The 19,405-nt window shown below is 48.1% G+C and overlaps 1 protein-coding gene across 2 annotated transcripts in view; it reads left to right on the top strand.

Annotated features, from left to right (window-relative positions):
- NRBF2 (nuclear receptor binding factor 2) overlaps positions 1-19,405 on the top strand; it is a 585,982-nt gene that overhangs the window by 444,333 nt on the left and 122,244 nt on the right. For both annotated transcript variants that reach the window (XM_085603545.1, XM_085603546.1), the window contains exon 3: positions 18,316-18,356. In XM_085603545.1, the coding sequence (XP_085459671.1) occupies positions 18,316-18,356 (41 nt within the window). The remainder of the gene's footprint in view (positions 1-18,315; positions 18,357-19,405) is intronic.

The raw sequence follows: 19,405 nt of genomic DNA, 5'->3' as shown, positions 1-19,405 counted from the left end.
AATTTGTCGTATTACACGACCTTACCCGGACCGCATGGACAGTTTCTCGTCTTCCGCCTCCAGCGCCCGATCGTCCTCTACTCTCCGTATTTGCCGCGGCACTCCTGATGGTTCCCAGTCAGGACCGTAGATCACTCGAGAGAGGTCTGCTCGGAACCAGTGAAGTTCGGATGATCGGCTGCCAGACGAGGGTCTATCGGGCAGGAGCTCTTCCCGATCGTTGCAGTCGTTCACTCTGTCGTCGGGACCTCTCCCGTCGGATCCACGTGTCGCTGATGGGCCCCACGTTTGGGACGCCAATTGTTAAATGGTAGCAGCAGTTTCAGTCGATAACCTTTCAAGTATTGCCCGGCGGTAATCGCCTCTTATACCATTCGATGATTAACCAACAAAAGAGGCAGGCGCCGGAGACTGGAAGGCAGGAAACAAAGTTTTATTCCGTCGGAGCAGAACACATCAGATCGGACAGCAAGGTATCGTCTCGAGGTGCTCTCTCTGCATCTCTGAGATCTGGTCTCTTATACACACATTTTTGACTTTACCGGTTTATTGTACATGGCACATTCTTGAGATTGCTTTGATACATGAAAGAACATCCTCGGAATCCCCGGCTCGGGTCCGCTCCCACACATAACTACAGTGGAAGTCCCCACCCCACCCACAGTAGGAGATGGCTATCACACAGCTGGACATTCCGCCAATTCCCGGGGGTGTGTGCGACTGGTCGGGTCTCAGGGGGTGGGGGCCTTGATCTACTGTAATCCCTTTGATGTGAGGTGTTTCCCTTACAGTAGGGGCAATAAACTGCATCCGCAGGGCTAGGTGATGGCCTGGGATCGGTTCGGACAATCGGGCGCAGAGGAAGGGGGTTATCAAAAGGATGTATGACCATGTATGGGATGAAAGGAGGTGTTGGTCAGGCGCGGGATGTGGTTTCATGGCAGGGTCGCGCAGAAGGAGAGGGTTTATGGCCCATGTATGAGAGAGCGGGGGGGGTGGCCGGCGCGCGGGGGATGTTTGCAGTGCCTGAGGGACGCGCTGGCGATCGGCAATGAGACCATGGTGCCTAAAATGGCCGTCGCGCGTTTTCTGCGTGTGGCGCTTGGGGAGAGACAAGATGGCGCAGATAATGTTCAGATACGAACTAAATTTCCACATCACAATAAATTGAAAATGCCCACTGGATGTTGAAAATTCTGTTTTTGGCTTGGCATCCTCAGCTAGTCTGATTTGCCAGTAGCCAGCAGTCAGGTCAAATGTACTCTAACTTGGCTGAGGCCAAAGTATCTATGAGCCCATCTGCCCTTGGAATAGGATGGGCATCAGTCCTAGTGCATGCATTGAGGCCTCTGTAGTCCACACAGAACCTAATCTCTTTTTCCACCCTTGGTGTGCGGTTTTGATACCAGGACTACTGTACTAGCCCATGGCAATCTGAAGGCTCAATTACCCCCAATTCCAGCATATTTTGGACCTCTGTCCTGATGCAGTCTCGTACAGGGTCAGACTGTCTGTAAATTCTGTTCTTTACTGGCAGACTGTCTCCTGTGTCCACTTCATGGGTACACCAGGTGGTTTGACTGGGTGTCCGAGAGAACATATGCTAGTACTGATTAAGGACCTTCCTGCAATCAGCTTGCTGTTGGGCAGTGAGGCTGTCTGCTAAGGCTACTCCATCCACTGACCCATCAACAGAGTTCTGAGAGAGGAGATCAGGGATAGGGTCACTCTCTTCCTCCTGTCCCTCATCATTGGCCCTGAGCAAGCTCATGTCAGCTCTGTCCACAAAAGGTTTCAGGTAGTTCACATGAAATACTCTGTGGGGACTTCTTGGAGTGCCTAGGTCCACAAAGTAGGTGACCTCACCTTTCTTTTCAAGAATTGTGTGGGGGCCACGCCATGTGTCTTGGAGGGCTGCTGGGGCCACAGGCTCCAACACCCACACTTTCTGGCCTGGCTGGTAAACAGTCAGGACGGCCTTTTGGTCATGCCAGGCTTTCTGAAGCTCTTGGCTGGCCTCAAGGTTTTTACTGGCCTTCTGCATGTGCTCAGTCATATGTGAACGCAGGCCAAGGACATAGTCCACACTTGTGAGAAGTTGGCCTGGTATATGCTGTCCACTAGTTAAAGTGGGCACCTTGCACCAGTCCAAACGACCCTTATGGTGATTAGGTTAAAGATCACCTTTATGAAAGCTATCCTAGTGGTAGCTATGGAGAACAGTCTTCAGGCTAAGTCTTGAAGGAATGTAAAGCAGCTTGTTTTACCAGATCAGAAACTCCTGAGTAATCAAATGAAAGGAGAACCACACAAGTGTTATATAAAATATATGTATTTATTACTAAACACTCTCTACTAATCTCTATACAAGATTAGAGCACAAAGCACACAATACTTAATAGAACGACAGTTAAAAGCACAATACACAGCGGGCTCCAGGGGGTGGAGACCGAACCATATACTAAAAAAATGGTATAACAACAACTTCACTAGACTCGGTGCCTAGAGCACGTAGAATCGCTGGGACCCAAAGGAGTGACACAGGGAGCCCACGAAGGACAGGTGCAGTGTGGGAACACAGACGCGTGCTTTGTATAACTCTATGGAAAAGTCGCAGTTGGAAAATTACAGTTTAAGGACACTTCAGAGAGGACTTCAAGCAAACCCTTTGGAACATAGAAGGTTCTAAGGTCAGCCCCCTTGTGAGTACCGAGGTACCAGTGTTACCTATCCCAGAGGAGCCGGGTGCAAAGGGGTCAGGTAGTGTCAGAAACCCTTGTCGTTTTCAATGGCGTGATGCGAAGAAGTGCAGCTGCCGGGAAGATGAAGTGTCCGGTGGAATCCAAGCCTGAATCCGAGGTGAGAAGAACCTGAAAGCAGAGGGGACAGAGTCTGGGTCACTTCAGGGTGACCAGGGCCTCGATAGACGAATGCCCACCAAAGTGAGGTGCTTCAGGTGTGAAGATAGGATGCTTGACTCTGCAGCCACGGGGATCAGGAGACGTAGACGATGGCCAAAGTCCGGAGGTGAGCTGTCCCACTAAGGATGTCGAGTGCTGAGGGGTCAGTGTCCGGAATGAACACCAACAAGCCTTGGGAAAGGCAACCCACGCGGGCAGAGGAAACAGGTTACGGTGAGAACCAGCAAGGTCCAGGAGACTCTCCAAGCTATGGGGAGGCAGGGCACGTCTGGAGCAACCAGGGAAGCCCAAGGAAAATCAAAGTGACCCTTGCCAGGACCCACAGGCCAACGGACCAGGGATCGCGAAGGGACCTCGAGCGGAATCACAAAGCACCAGCCCACAGTGCACTCGTGGAGTGGAGGCCGGAGATCTTTGGTGGAAATACTGCTCGGGGTCGGGACTACACGTAGTCCAAAGCACAGCCTCAGGAATCGCCAAAAAGCATATGCTGCTGCAAAAGTACACGGTGCTCAGGGGTTCGGGTTGCACGGTCCCCACGAGGGATACTGGTCTCAGGATTGCTGGGAGAGCAGATCGACCTCAGAGATGCTCGGGAGCCCACCTCCTGTGTTGCAGAAATCTTCTGAGTCCTTAAAAGCTCGGGTGATGCAAACCGGTCAGATGCGTTTAGCTGCCTGCTGCTGCAGGGGAGTAACTCCTTTTTTATTTTATTTTAAAAGTTTTATATAGCGCTAGCTTGACCCGTAGGTATCAGAGTGCTTTACATACATAATGTAAAGAAAAACAGACGGAAATCGCATTACATAGTAGGCAGGCAGTAAGGAAGCAAAACCAGGGATAGAAAAATACAGCATGGAAGATAAGGTGGTTAACACAGTCCGGTCACCAACTATCCTTGAATGTCAAGAGAGAGGAGTAAACTCGGATATTGAAGTCTAGGTTAGTTGACGTTGGTCAGGAAAGTATTTGTTAAGGAGATGGAGTTTCAGGTCCCTTTTGAAACAGGAGAAGGAGGGGTTGCATCTGAGGACTCTAGGGAGAGCGTTCCACATCCTGGGAGCGTTGCCAGAGAACGATCGGTATTGTGTGGTTTTCTTTTTCAGTTTCGGAGGAATAAGAAGGAGGGAGTTGGAGCTTCTCAGCGTTCTGGATTGACCTGCTCTTACCAGTTTGTTGTTCAGGTAGTTAGGGGCTGGTGAGTGAAGGGTTTTGTGTGTGATGCAGGCCAGTTTGTAAATACACCTCCCTTCCATGGGAAGCCAGTTGAGGGAGTTGAGAGCTGGAGTGATGTGATCAAATCGTTTTACTCCAGATACGAGTCGAGCAGCCATGTTCAACACTGCCCTTAGAGGGTCTAGGTGAGCTTTTGGAGTCCCTGTTAGGATGGCGTTCCCGTAGTCGATTTTAGAGAGAACTAGGGATTGGACTACTGTCTTGAGGTCATCATGGGGAAGAAAAAGTTTCAATTTCTTGAGGTGTTTTAGAAAGAAAAGAGCACTTTTTGCAGAGTTTTTGATGTGGGCCTCCAAAGATAAGTTCTTGTCAAGGGTGATGCCTAGAGACTTAACTGAGTCGGATAGGACGATGGGGCAGTTTAGGGCGACCAGATTCTTGAGCCACTCTTGGATTGGACGATGGTTGATTTTTGGAGAGAATAGAATTAGTTCTGTTTTATCTGGGTTGAGCTTTAAGTGGTTAGCGTTGAACCAAGTTTGTATCTCGGTTAGAGTGGCATTGAGGTGTTGGATGTCGCTGGGAGACTTGATTTTGAAATAGATTTGGGTGTCATCAGCGTAAAGGTGGTAATTCACTCCAGCTTTTCTCAAGATGATTGTGAGGGGCTCCATGAAAAGATTGAAGAGGGCCGGGGAGAGGATCGAGCCTTGTGGGACCCCAAGTGTGACTTTTGTTGGCTTCGAGAGACAGGAGTTGATTTTAATTTGTTGCGAGCAGTGTTGAAGGAAGGAGGTGAACCATTTTAGTACTGTGCCATTGATACCGGAGCGCTTCGACAAGGTCTCCAGAAGCGCTGGATGATTTACTGTGTTTAATGCCGCAGATAGGTCAATAAGGATGAGTAGACAGGCATCACCTTCATCTAAAGCCTGGTGAATATCGTCAGACGTTGAACATAGCTGTTTCCGTGCTAAAGCCTTTCCCGAATCCTGATTGAAAGGTGTCGAGGAGGTTGAACTCATCAATGTGTTTGTTGAGTTGGTGGAGAACGCATTTCTCCAATGTTTTTGCAAGGAATGGGAGGTTGGAGATAGGTCTGAGGTTGTTGAGATCATTAGGGTCGGCCCCTGGTTTTTTGAGAATGGGCGTGATTTGTCCAAGTTGAAGGGAGTCTGGAACACAGCCTGAGGTGAGAGAGGCGTTGATGATTTTTGTCCAGAAAGGGGAAATGGTGTGGTTAAGTTCTTTTATGATTGTGGCTGGGATGGGGTCCATAGTGTGGGAGGAAGGTTTTAGGTTAGAAATGATTCTGAAGACCTAATTTTCCGACATTAGCTCAAAGTCAGACCAATGCGCATTGTTTTTAGCTGGAGGCAGACCTGATTTTCCTTGGTAAGAACTCTTTCTGAATGATATGGGGTGGTTATAGTGGGGCGGCAGGTTAAGAGGGAAGGAGGGTTAGAGGTTTGGATGAAGGATTGATCAATTTTCGAGACTTTATTAGTGAAGAAGGTGGCTATTTCTTCACAACGCTCATTAGTGGCTTTGATTTCTTGAGAGGGAGTGCAGTTAGTTTGGCTTTTGACAATGTTGAAGAGTTCTCTCGGTCTGTTATTCGCCAGATCTAGTTGGCTGCGGAAGAAAGACGCCTTTTCACTGAAAATGTGTTTTTTGTATGCTTGCCGAGCAGATCTAAGTTGCTCTAGGTGCAAGGTCGAGGGGTTTAGTCTCCAAGACCTTTCCGTTTGTCTGAGTTGATGCCTTTCCTCATTCAGATCCACGTTAAACCAGGGTTTAGATTTGGTTCGCCTCAATTGTTTGAGTTTGAGAGGAGCTACTTGGTCTACCATCTCTGTCATTTTTGAGTTAAAGTGTGTAGTGAGGTCATCGGCTGTCGATGATGAGGGTTGGAGTTGAAGATGGGCATGAATCCTGGATTCAAGTTTGGATAAAGGGATTGCTTTGATATTTCTGGTCCAGTGTTTGGGTTTGTCATCACGAATAGGTTGGTGTAAGACAAGTGCATCAATCTTGAACAGAATGAGGTGGTGGTCGGACCAGTCAATGGGAGAAATCGCTCTGAGAGAGACCAGATCATTGTTGGTAATGATCGCATCCAGCGTTGCACCTTTGATGTGAGTTGGTTTATTGCAGAGTTGTTTGAGGTTATATATTTCAAGTAGGTTGGATAGGTTCTGGGCAGTGGAGTCTTCTGGGTCGTTCCAGTGGACATTGAGGTCACCCAGGAACACGTCTTTAGTGTCTGTCATGGAGAACTGCGATATTAGGTCTGTTAGTTCTTCAGGGAAAAGGGTACGCTCTCCAGGAGGATGGTAGATGGCGTGGAATTTGATGGGTGAGGTGCCCTTTGCAGTGAGTTCGACACCCAGGTATTCAAACGATAGGGTTTCTGCAGGTTTAAGTTTGGTAACCTGTATTCCTGCCTTGTGGATGATGGCTAGTCCTCCCCCCGTTTTGATCGGTCTGTCTTGTCTGATGATGGTGTACCCTGGAGGGGTGAGAATGTCAAGAATGGGGGTGGAGTGGACATTGAGCCAGGATTCAGTGAGGAAAGTTATGTCAATTTCTTCAGCGAGTAGAGCTTCAGCAATGTCTGGCGTGTTGTACTGCTGATCTGCAGTTGAGGAGCATGCAAGAGAGAGGACGGGGAGCCTCGATGATGGGGAGAGTAAGGTGGATAGAGGAGTATTGAGCAGGAGGTCTAGGCGAGTGGACATTTTTAGGGATTCTGTTAGTGCCGATAATAACAGGGATGGGGAAAGGGGCTGACTTCTGGCTCAAAGCGAGGTAAGAGTTGTTGATCTCATCAGGTTTCGGTATCGAAAAGGGTTGGCGATCCCGGTTGGGTCGAAGTGCCTGACTCGCTGATGGACTGGAGGGACGAGGGGTGCACTGTGAGGCTAAGGGAGCGGTATTGAGTGGGGTGGGAGGAAATCTACCCGGGGAGAGGGAGCACGGCAGCTTGGTCCTGTTGAGAAGATCTTGTTGTAAGTATAGGAAATCAGCAGCAAGGGAGTTAATTTTCAGCTCCATTCTGTTCAGTTGCTGTGCTATTGAGCTGAAAAAGTTTAAGGTTTTAGGCAGGGGCCGAGAATGACTTGTGTCTTTGGAGGGAGAGTGAACAGGGGTCGGGATTGGATGGAATCAGTGGGGTTATGAGAGGGGAGAGGTTGGACGCGGGTTGATTCTTCTGTCTTCCAGCGAAGTGTAGTCCGTCAAAGTACTTGGTTTCTGCTTGCAGAGTTTAGTTCAGGTAAAATCCAAAGTCCTGTAGTCAGCTTTCCCACTTTATACCCAGGGAAGGGGTTGGACTAGCTCCAGGGACCCTCCTAGGGGAGGCCCAGGACAGAGGGGTGCCTACACCCATGTCCTTTAAGTTTCGCGCCAGAGCAGGAGCAAATGGCTCCTGCAACCAATTTGAGTTGGACTATGCATGGGGACACCAAATGTGCCCCCATTGCAGACTTTCTGGCACTCTAAGAGAGCACCCACCCAGCCCCAATATACTAAAGACTGTCTGGGAGGTGGTCACACCTCCCTTTTACAGGAAGCCTATTGTCAGGCCTTCCTCTGCTCGAGCGTGGCTCAGCAGCAGGAGTGTAAACTCGTGTCTGTGGCTGGCAGCATCCATTGTGTGATGTGTAAACTCGTGTCTGTGGCTGGCAGCATCCATTGTGTGATGCCCAGTTCGAGAAAGCTGGTACCGGGTGTACCGGTGTTTCACATAAGTCCCTCTAGAAGGGTGGAATAGCGGGGAGGTATGATTACAAGGTGTTTGACACCAAACACGACATGTTTCTAAGCAGCCGTTTTAAAGTTGGCATTTACCGCGAGGTTATAATGCACTTAAATATATATGGTTGGCTGCATCCCAGACAACCCCGGAAAATAGGTTCTGAAGGCTGCAGAGGGGCCCTACTCATTTAGGGGCACCCTCTCACATAAAACCCAACACCCTGCCTTCAGGATTGTTAAGATCTGCCATAGGGGTGACTGATAGGTATATATGTTTAGTGATTTAGAATAGATATCGGGAACTTATATCTAAGTAAGGGGTGCATGCACCACCTTACACAGGCTGCAGTAGCAGACATGTGGTGTCATTTTGAATGGCCTCTCAGGGGTGGCACAATACATGCTCCAGCCCCTAGGAGGCCTCTGGGGTACCTATGCCTTGGGTACATGGTGTACCATATACTAGGGACTGATAAATGTACCCCAGAATCCAATCTGGAGTGTACCTAAAGTACATGCTATCAATTTAGAGGAGAAATCAGATATACTGGGGTCCTGAATGGCAGGATCCCAGTCATTCCAAGTCAAAAACAGTGATACATCAGCAAAACGTGGGGGTAACCATAAGAGGCAGATCCTACTCTCCTACAACACAATCCTGTTAATGAGGTTTGAGAGGTTGCTCCCAGCCTTCCTTAATTAGACACAATGGGACCCCTAACTGGATGTCCAAACAGAAGTTCAAATGGGTTGTAGCCAACCCCCTTCTGAGGAACCTCTCTGTAGGCAAAGAGAAGGCAGGGTAGAAAGTCATCCCATTTTCGCCTAAGCTTTTCTGGGAGTCTCATGATCATACCCTTTAGGGTCTTGTTAAACCTTTCAACAAGCCCATTACACTGTGGATGATAGAGTGCCATAAACTTATAGTTTACTTCACACATTGCAGTTATGTAGCTAGACATGAAGTTGGTACCTTGGTCTGTTAGACCTCCTTTTGGAAGCCCACTCTGGAAAAGATTCCCAAGAGGGCTATGGCCACTACAGGAGCTGTAGTGGTTCTAATGGGAATTACTTGCAATCTAGTGGCATGGTCCGCCGCCACTAGGATATAACTGTGCCCAGATGCAGTTGGAGGGTTCAAGAGACCAACAGTGTCAATCTGTACCCTCGCAAAGGGAACCCCCAACCACTAGAAATGGAGTTAAGGGGGCCTTTGTAGTGCCGCCTGATTTACCACTGGCTTGGCAAGTGACACAGGAGCGACAAAACTCCTTGGTGTACTCGGGCATTTGGGGCAAGGGAAAATGAGGGACAATCCTGTCCCAAGTCTCCCTTTGCCCAAGGTGTCCTGCAAAGGGAATGTCATGTGCCAGGGAGAGCAGAAAACCCCTGAACCTCGGAGGTATTACCAACCTCCTGGTGGTATCAGGCTTTGGGTCTCTACCTTCAGAATACAGAAGTACATCTTCCCAGTAGATCCTTTGGGACCCACTGACATTCCCTGCTTCCTCAGCAGCAGCTTGATGTCTGTGAGGTTCAAGTGAGGGGCAGGATTGCTGTTCCAAAACTCAAGTCTGCCCTGGAAGGGCCCGTTGCCCACAAGAACTCTGCCTGGTCAGGCCCAAGTTCTTCTGGGACAGTTCCTTCACAGGGACTTAAATCATCTCCCTCGGGAGACTGATTCTCACTGGGAGTTTGGGTGGCTATTTCCTTACCCTTCCTGCTCCTTCTCTTAGGAGCACTCTGGTCCATTTTTCCAGGATCCAGTGCTCCCTCAGTGCTGAGCCCTGCTTATAGCAAAGACACTGGCAGAAATGCCCATCATTTCTGCATGAGTCCTGAACTAAAATTCAGACCAGGCTGAAGTTTCTAATCATTGCGCCCAACAGACAATCTACAGGTAGGTCTGGCAAAACCACAACTCTCTTAGGTCCAGGTACCCCTCCCCAGCTGAGATTCACAACTGCCAAGGAATGTTCAGTCCTGACATTGCTAGCATTGGTTACTTGGTACAAGTGTCAAAGTATGATTTGTTCATGGGACACAAGTTTCTCTGTCACCATTGTGACACTGGCCCCTATGTCCCTAAAAGCCATTGCTTGCTTTCCATTTATTAAAGCTGTTGTCTGTACTTGCTGTTTTGAATGTAACTTCTCACCAATAAGCCACACCCAATCCCTGCACTCCCACCTGGGAGGCAAATAACAAAATGCAAAGACTCTATCACTTTTAGAATAAGGCTTGGGGTTTATTACATAATACTCTCTAAACAAAGGCTATCTCAGATACCAAATACATAAGATTTAAATATATGTAGCAAACTTATAATCTAAAGGCACGAATCAATAACTGAGCAAACTATAATACTGATTAATAAACAAGCAATAACTGATATAAGATAAGGTACACTGGACGTCCTGCAAGAGATCAGAAAGATATACATATATAGAGAGCAGAGGAGTACTCTGGATGTGAACCTCCCACACCACAAAGAAAACACCTCCAATGATCAAAGAACCACACAACTCAATACATCACCTGGTGCATACACTGCCCACTTCTGACTGGGGGAATTACAGCCGGGGATCAGAGGTCAGCAAGCCAGGGTTCAATCCGAGATAGACACGTCTGCCCTCGCTCGGAATCCAAACTCCCAGTTTCTCAGCCTGCAACCCTCAGCTATAAACACACTAGAAGATTCGTGAAAGACCTCCTCCCACCGCCAGAGGAATTTTACCAGAACTGGCCAAGTTCCAAGCAAGCATCTCCATGGCAGTAAGGAGCTCTCAAGTCTCTTCCTCCATTCGCACTTCTTCCAGCCTCTGTCTTGACGAAGCTCTCACAAGGCCTTCCACAGTACACTAAACAAAAACAATCGCTCAGGAAAACACCAAGACCTTGAATGTGAATAACCCAGACAACTTGCAAGCACGGCTGTGCACGCAGCAGCAAGGCAGAGTCAGACATGAGGCCCTGTCAAAGGCAATAGTCCGCACCTATAATATTACAAGCACCACTGTGCACACTGAAAAGTTTGAAGCAAGGTAAAGTCAGAAGGCAGAATGACATTAGACTACGTCAAAGCCAATAGGTCAAAGTCATAATTCACCTAACCCAAATAACATTATACACTTAATCCCTCAGTATACAACATTGAGCACATGTGTGCACCACCACCCACAAGACTGCACCTCAACATCCCATACCTTCTATTCTTGGAAAGACTATTCCACTAAAAGACAGAAGAAATGCAGGCATATGCAAACCCATCCTACATTAAGGCTAAGGTAACATAACACACTTAAGTCAGTACAGAATGGTGGTGGTTGAGGGTCATCATAGGGTGTCAGACCACAAAAGTGGCTGATTCACTACACTTGCCCAAGTTAGTGGGATGAACTAGTAAGGGGGCAGGATTAATACCACCATCACAGACTAGAAAAACCTGAGCTGGAGTTCTAACTAGGCCAGAACCCACCCCAGAACCCTCAAGGTTAACCCAACTAATCCCTTGGTTGCTGCACTACCACTGGTACTGGTGCAAGGGGTGCAGTTGCCATAGGGGCAGTGGTAGTAGACTCCTTGGCCTTTGGACAATCAGCATCTCTTGTCCAATGGGTCTTTACTTTACATTAATGACACCAAAGTTTCTTTTAGCCTTTCTTGGAATTTTGGGAATCCCCCATTCCCCCCCCCCCCCCCCCCACACACACACTTTGCCCCCACCTTTATCCTGGGATTTGTACTAATCTTGATGATTCTTGTTACCTCCATTACCATGTTTTCTGATTGACCCTGATGCTGACCCATTTGTCTGCCTTCTTTCCCAATTCTTTGGTTGAGGTCAGATCAGAGTCCACCTGGTACTGGTGCAGTAATTGGTTCTGACAGTTATTAAGGATGTGCCCCCTCATTATCAAATTGTACAATCCTTCATAGTCCTGTACCTTGCTTCCATTAAGCCAGCTTTCCAGAGTGTTAATAGCACTAGCAAAGACATCTACCCAGTCCTGGGTGTGCCTTCTAGGTGTCTCTGAACTTAATCCTGTACTGTTCAGTGCTTAAGCCAAACCCATCAATGAGTGCACTCTTCAGAACTGAATAATTGTGAGCATCCTCTTCTCTAACAGTGGGGAGGGACTATCCTGCTCAGGTTCCTAGTGTCAACGGATGGTTACCTGATTTTAGTACAATTGGGCTGCCACCTTGGGAATCTAATCCCAGATTTTTCCTAGCTTTTTGGACTTCCAGGGCCTCCTTGTCAAGGGCCAACTGATCTCGCTTGAGCTTGAGTCTAACTCTCTCAAGTTTGATCAGGATGCCGCTGGAGAAGCAGACGAAGGAGTCCGGTAGAACCCAAAGGTGGATTCAAGATGAGAGGTACCTGCAAGCAGAGGGTACAGAGTTTATGCCACTCAGGAGTGGCCAGGAGGCACGGAAGACGAATGCCCACCATTGTTCGAGATGCAAGAGGTTGACGATGCCCTTGAAGTTGCAGCTGTGCAGACCAGGCTACGCTGTAGAAGACCAGGAGCTGTTCACGAGCTGTCCCATGTCGGATGTCGAGAACCCAGGGGGGTTTGTGTCTGGCATGGGCACCAACAAGCCTTGGCAGTTCAAAAGAATGTAATAGACGAAAAAAAAGAGGTACAGTGTTGGGACCAGCAAGGTCCAAGTCACTCACCACTAGCAGGGAAGTCGGAGCAGGCCCGAGCAAGCAGGGGAGCCCACTGATGCCAAAGAAGACCCTCAAGAGGACCCACAGGCCAAAGACACAGGAGTCGCAAAAGGACCTCGAACAGCTCACCAATGAAGAAGTCCCACGGTACAGAGGAAGCGGAGAGGGCGAAGATCTTAGCTGCAGGAGTTGCTTGAGGTTGGAGCTTCTTGGAGCCCAAAGATCTCTTGAGGAGAAAGCCAACATGCCTTGGCAACGCCAAGTCGACACGGTGCACAGGGGTGCTGTTCCAGCGGTTCCGATGAGGGATACTGGCCTCAAACTCGGTATGAAGACAGTGCAGGCCTCGAGGGAGTTGCAGAACCACCACCTGTGTTGCTGAGCCTTTCAGAGTCCGTGGGAGCCGGGGATCAGCAGACCGGTCAGCTGTGTTGCGGTGCCTGCAGATGCAGGGGAGTGACTCCTTCACTCCAAGGGATATTCCTTCAGGTGTTGTGGATGTCCCCAGGCATTGTGAAGAACCTGTATGGAACACGTCCACAGAAACTGCAGAAGACCAGCAGAACGAGGCGAACAGGAGCAGCAGGAATATTCCTCGGTGCAGTCTCAGTTCCCAAAGTAAAGTCCAGAGTGTCCAGACGGTCAAAGTTGAAGTGGTAGGATGGGATCTGAATCTTGTCCCATGACAAATCTAGGAATCCACCCACAGGTAAGGCCTTAAGTACCCTTAGGAAAGGGTTGGGACGTTTCAGTGGTCCCTCCCAGTGGAGGGGCTGAACAGAGGGAGGATACTCCCATGTCCTTTATCCAGTTTTGCACTAGGGAGGGAGCCAATAGCTCCCTCAATCAATCAATCAGGGGTTTATATAGCGTGCTACTCACTCGTGAGGGTCTCAAGGTACTGAGGGGGGACGGCGGCGGCGGCGGTTCCGGTTCAGTTGAAGAGCTAGGTCTTGAGGTCCTTCCTGAATGTGTGCAGGGTCGGGGAGCGTCTGATGTCCACAGGGAGCGTGTTCCAGGTTTTGGGTGCGATGTGGGAGAAGGCTCTCCCACTGGTCCTGTTTCTGCGGGGGACCTCTGCCAGGGCGAGGTTAGCGGAGCGGAGGTCCCTCTTGGGTACGTGGAAGGATACTCTCTCGTTGAGGTATTTGGGTCCGATGTTGTGGAGGGATTTGTAGGCGTGGGTGAGGAGTTTAAAAGTGACCCTCTTCTCGACGGGGAGCCAGTCAAGGCCTTGTAGGTGTTGGGTCATGTTTTCCTGGTGCGTTGTTCCGAGGACGAGTCTGGCTGCGACTTTCTGGATGGTCTGGCGTCTGTGTATGAGAGTTTTGTTGAGCATAGAGGGCGTTGCCGTAGTCTAGTCTGCTGGTGATGAGTGCGTGGGTGACGGTCCTTATGCAATCGGGGGGATCCACTTGAATTTTACGGAGGATGTGCAGGCAGTTGAAGCTAGCGGATGCGACGGCGTTGATCTGGCGGTTCATGGAAAGGGAGGAGTCCAGGATGATGCTGAGGTTCTGAGCGTGGTCTGTGGAGGTGGGTGGGCTCCCGAGGGCGGAGGGCCAGCAGGTGTTGTGCCAGGCAGAGGTGCAAGGGCCGAGGATGAGGACCTCTGTCTTTTCGGAGTTTAGCTTCAGGCAACTGTTGTTCATCCAGGCTGCCACGTTCTTCATGCCCTCCTGGAAGCAGTGTCTGGTGTGTTCGGGATTCTTCAAGAGCGAGAGGATGAGCTGGGTGTCGGTGTCGTAGGATACAATGCTGAGCCCATAATGTCTGACGATTGCGGCGAGGGGGGCCATGTAGATGTTGAAAAGCCTGGTGCTGAGTGAGGATCCCTGAGGGACTCCGCAGTTGATTTCCGTGGGTACAGACTACTACAGTAGTTCAAACGCGACAGAATAAGTGCTGAGACTGCTAACCGGAAACCATCCGTGGGAAGAAATATTTTTACTTTCCTTAATATCCTGAGGATATGGAACCACGATGAGACCACTCCCCTGACCGGTACCCTAAAGTCCAATTTCTGGTCCATGATAACGCCCAGATTCCTTGCTTTTGGCGTAGGCACTGGTGGCTTCCCCAGAGCATCGGGCCACATATCCAGAGTCCAGATATTCGGATAGTCCCCGAATATCATGACCTCGGTCTTCCCTGCATTTAATTTAAGGCAGTTTGAGGCCATCCAGCTCGCGATGTCTTTCAGACAATCATGACACCTCGCTGCCATATCCACTTGGGACCCTCTCTGTATGGATAGCACGATTTGCAGGCCAAAAGATCTGATCAAGGCTGCCAGCGGGCTAACATAAATGTTAAATAGTGGGGCTCAGGGATGAACCCTGCGGAACCCCGCAGGGGAGGGCAAAGGGTTTGGACCTATCAGATCCCAGATCAACTGTCTGGATTCTGTCGGCCAGAAAAGATTTCAGGAGGCTCCAGGCCGTGCCTTCTACCCCTGCCCTTGACAACCGGTCCATCATCACCCCATGATGGACCGTGTCAAAGGCTGCCGACAAATCCAATAAAATCAGAACCGCCTCACCCCCCTGGTCCACCACCGCTCTAATCTCCTCCGTAGCCTTAATCGAGGCCAGTTCCGTGCTATGTCCTGCACGAAACCCAAACTGCGTAGGATCGAGGGCCTTAGTTCTCCCCAAAAAGGAGCTTAATTGCCTGTTTATAACCTTCTCGAATAATTTCGCTGGAAGCGGAAGCCGCGAAATTGGTCTGTAACTATTTGGGTCCTTTTTATCTAGACTGGATTTTTTTATTAATGGGAGGATAGAGGCAACTTTCCACCTCTTCGGATAGATACCGGACTCGATAATAGAGTTAAACAATGGGGTAAGCATGGTGACAATGACTTCGGGACAGCTTTTAAGAAGCGCCACCGGACACGGATCACTGGGGGCTCCCGACCGAGCAGCCAGCAAAAGGCCAGTGACCTCCTCCATTTGTAGCGGGCTAAAGCCCCTTAATCTGTCCTGAGACCGCGCTAAACCAGCATCCAAGCTCAGTGCTGCATCTCCTACCTTTCCATAAAATTTGGAAAAGGAGGAGAAAATCCCCGCCACTTTATTCTGAAAAAAGGTGTCCAGTGCTTCACACAGATCTGGACTAGTCGATGTAATAGGTTCAGATGGAATCGTAAGCTTATTTATGGTCTTAAACAATTCTCTGGAGGACGAGCTGGCCATCTCTATTTGCTCCGTGAAATATGCTTTTTTAGCCTCACCGATTAGGTTTTTATAGATAGTGAGGCTCTTTTTATATATTTCTTTATTGGTGGGACTATACCCATTCCGCCATAAGCTCTCCAGTCTCTTACAGTCAGTTTTAAAGGTCTGCAGAGATTCTGAGAACCACGGGGCCGAGGGCTGGGCCCGCCTGGGTGTAAAAGATTTTACTGGCGCAAATTTATCACAGGCCCTCTCAATCCACTTAGAGTTCAATTCTACTGCTTTGTTCACATCCGATGGGATACAGGGGGTATTAGACTTAAAAATTACCCATCTCCAACCCATCTATCTTTTTCCAAGCCCGGATAGCAATCTTATCCCTTGGCTTGGAATCAGGCTGTATCTGGGTCCTTAGAGAAAGTGTGAAAATTATCGCAGCATGATCTGACCAAGGAACTGGCAAAATTTCCACAATGTCTAGATCCGAGTTGTTCGTAAAAATGCCATCAAGGGTGTGCCCTGCAATATGCGATGGTCCCACCACCCTTTGCTCAAGCCCTCCTGCAACCATAAGGTCCATAAGTTGCTTACTGTCTGGGTCTAATATATCATCCAGATAGAAATTAAAATCACCCAAAACGGTAAAAGAGTTGGCACAAAGTCCATCCTCTACCAACGTGCTGAGCGAATCCAGGAACGCGCCTCTGGGCCCAGGGGGACGGTAGATCAAAAGTGCTTTAAAAGTGTTATGGGGGGGAGAGACGGACTCTGATAGATAAAGCCTCACACGCTCGGTTGGAAGCTGTGGAGAATGACGGCTCCAAGCTGTTGTGATAAATCACAGCAAGCCCTCTCCCCCCCCCCCCTTCCTGAGGGTCGGTCCAGCGTGTATAGGTGCTTCCAGCCTCAATCTGGCCAGTAGACTGAAGAATGTCATCCGAGGGAGAGGAGCAATTGTTGCGTTTCGTTGGTGAGTAGTGATCAGAAGCATTTGTCTCCAGCATGAGGGACAAACACTTGAGGTCTTCCAGGAGGTCTTAGTTGTGTCCCAGACAACAGAGGGTGATGCTGATCCAATATTGAACTCTCGGAACTCATGTAAGTGAGAGCTCATGGCATCGATATAGCTGACATCTAATTGAAGTTTACACTTCAATGTCCAACCCCGGGCCCTGATTCCAGGATAGTAGCTTGTATGAACGGGGATAGAGAATAGTGTTCAGAGACTCTTTAAGAGACAACTTAGAAGATGAAGCCAGCGTATTACTAATTAAAACATATCTAGCTAGAATTTATGAGGAGCCGAATAAAACTCAAAGTGCCAAAGGTCAACCTGCTCGTATGAAGAGATGAGCTGGTGTAATAACCCTCCCCCACCCCCCATCCCCCCCGAGTCTATGCTTACCACCAAGAGCCCCACTAGAATGAGCCAGGTCAGGAGCTGTAGTTTGAGATGGAGAGTCCTTATTGTTGGGCGGAAAGCCTCCGCCCAACACCGTCTTGGATTCGGTACAGACCGACTTGTGGTCTGTGGTTCCAACTGCGATGAGACCGAACACTGTTCGGTCGGATTCCTATTATTTGCTATGGGAGCTTGTGTGATGCCAACTACCGGCCGTAACACAGGCTCCTATGGGGAAATGGGTTGTGTGTGTAAAACCCTGCACCCTGTCGTGGGCACCCCATGGTGCCTGCCACAGAGTGCAGGGTTTTCTCGGCCACCAACCGTAGGCTGTGGGGGCTAGGGGGCCTGCCAGGGGCCCTAAAGTCACTTGCCAACAGCCTTTCTGTGACTGAAAGGCCAGTGATGAAAGGCTGTTGGAAACTGATATCGTAATCCCGACGGCTTAAACGCCATCCATAGGAGGGTATGGTGCCCGTCCTACTGACAGGTCGGAACGGAGTCTGAATGATCAGCCGGTTCATGTTCCGACCACAAACATAATTGGGCAGTCGGACTGTAATCCGACCAAGTTGGTAAGAATGGCTCCGACGGAGTTGGGAAGATCCCAACTGTCAGTAGGATGCTTTCCGCCTGACATCGTAATGAACCCCTAAGTATTTCTGTCACATTGGCTTGGAAAAAGTCCCAATTAAAAAGGTGGATAGGCTAACCAGACTAGTTCATTATTTGTGTGCATTTGTAGCTGTTTTTTGATTAAACTGTTGAGGATGGCTAACATTTAAAAATGGCAAATTAAGTTATTAAGGGTTCCCAGCCTGAGTGTGCCAAATAACTAAAAGCTGTGAATCTAGGAAAGACATTAATGTTTGAAAATGTTAATTATAAACAATTAACCTTTACTTTTTACCATTATGAGAATATATATATATATATATATATATATATATATATATATATATATATATAAATGCAAACTTTTTCCCCTTTGCTATCCAAATAACTGATTAATATCCACCACTCAAATTACTTTCATATTTCACTATACTACTTCACCACTAATTATACAATACAGCAGTCTTTGAGAGAGTGGGCATGTTTATAAATTCAAGCACTGATACTTCGCTTTTTGATGTTATTTTGCTTAGATATCCCTTTAACAGTGTTTCGTCCTTTCTTTTTTTTTATTTTTTATTACAGTGAATCTTGCTGAAGCCTTGAAGTTGACTCAATCTGATCAGGTGAGAGGATGATTGATCAATTTATATTTGTTGTATAAATCTGACAAAACAATGGGTAACAGGCATGTGCAAATCGTACTTCCACAATAATCCTTTAAAAAAAGAACAGGTGTTGTCATTTTATTGCTGATAGAAGTTATACACCAGAATTATGAAAGGATTAGCGCAAATGCTCTGAATAGATACTAAGTGTTAATACTAAATCAAAAAGTGGTACGCACAAATGAATTACTTTTTGGTTCCGGAGAGGGCTAATATTTTTGACAGGTTTTTTTATTTCCATTCTTATCTTTTATTTTTTACTTTACAATTCATCCTTCTGTGTGCTAATTCTTAAGATTACATTATTTCAAAGGCTATGTACCTTTATCTCAATGTTTATATTAGGCCATATTTTATGTTGTTTCCACCTTTGAACCTTTGGAGTTGCCCGTTCAAGCATCTTATAGCAACATTTCTCCTTGCTAATATGAGCCCTAGTGCCACAAGCTTTCTCACCCTTTAGGAATATCAGCGACATAACCCAACAACATAACTAAAGGTTTACATAGTATCTCACAGTCCACAGTTTTGATTATTTCTTTACAAATGTTCCATCAATATCATTATATACCAAGGTGGAGCCAGGCTTGATGTATACATTTTGCATATGGTGACTTGCATCTAATGCACGTGGTGGTGGACGACGTGGTGGTGGACGACGTGGTGGTGGTGGACATGGTGGTGGTGAACGTGGTGGCGGTGGATGTGGTGGTGGACGTGGTGGTGGACGTGGACACTTATAAGGTCCCAAAGGCGAGACCTATTGGCTATGCCAATGCTTGTTTGTTGTAGTATGGAGATCATGGATATTCTATGAACACATTGAAATGTATGAACCTATATCTGTAATTCTATGGCACGACCGGAGGCTCAGATTATGCTATTTCTTAATTTTATTTGACCAGCAGCCTTAAAACAAATACAAAGCTATGTTTCCCAAGAACCCAGGGAAAGTAGAAAGAGTACCATCCACCAGTCAATGAACAGTCCATGCAGTATAGTTCATG

Source organism: Triturus cristatus, chromosome 1_2 (genome assembly GCF_964204655.1).
Source record: "Triturus cristatus chromosome 1_2, aTriCri1.1, whole genome shotgun sequence".
Lineage (NCBI taxonomy): Eukaryota > Metazoa > Chordata > Amphibia > Caudata > Salamandridae > Triturus > Triturus cristatus.
Note: the sequence above shows the minus strand (reverse complement) of the source record. Positions and strands in the feature narration are given on the sequence as shown.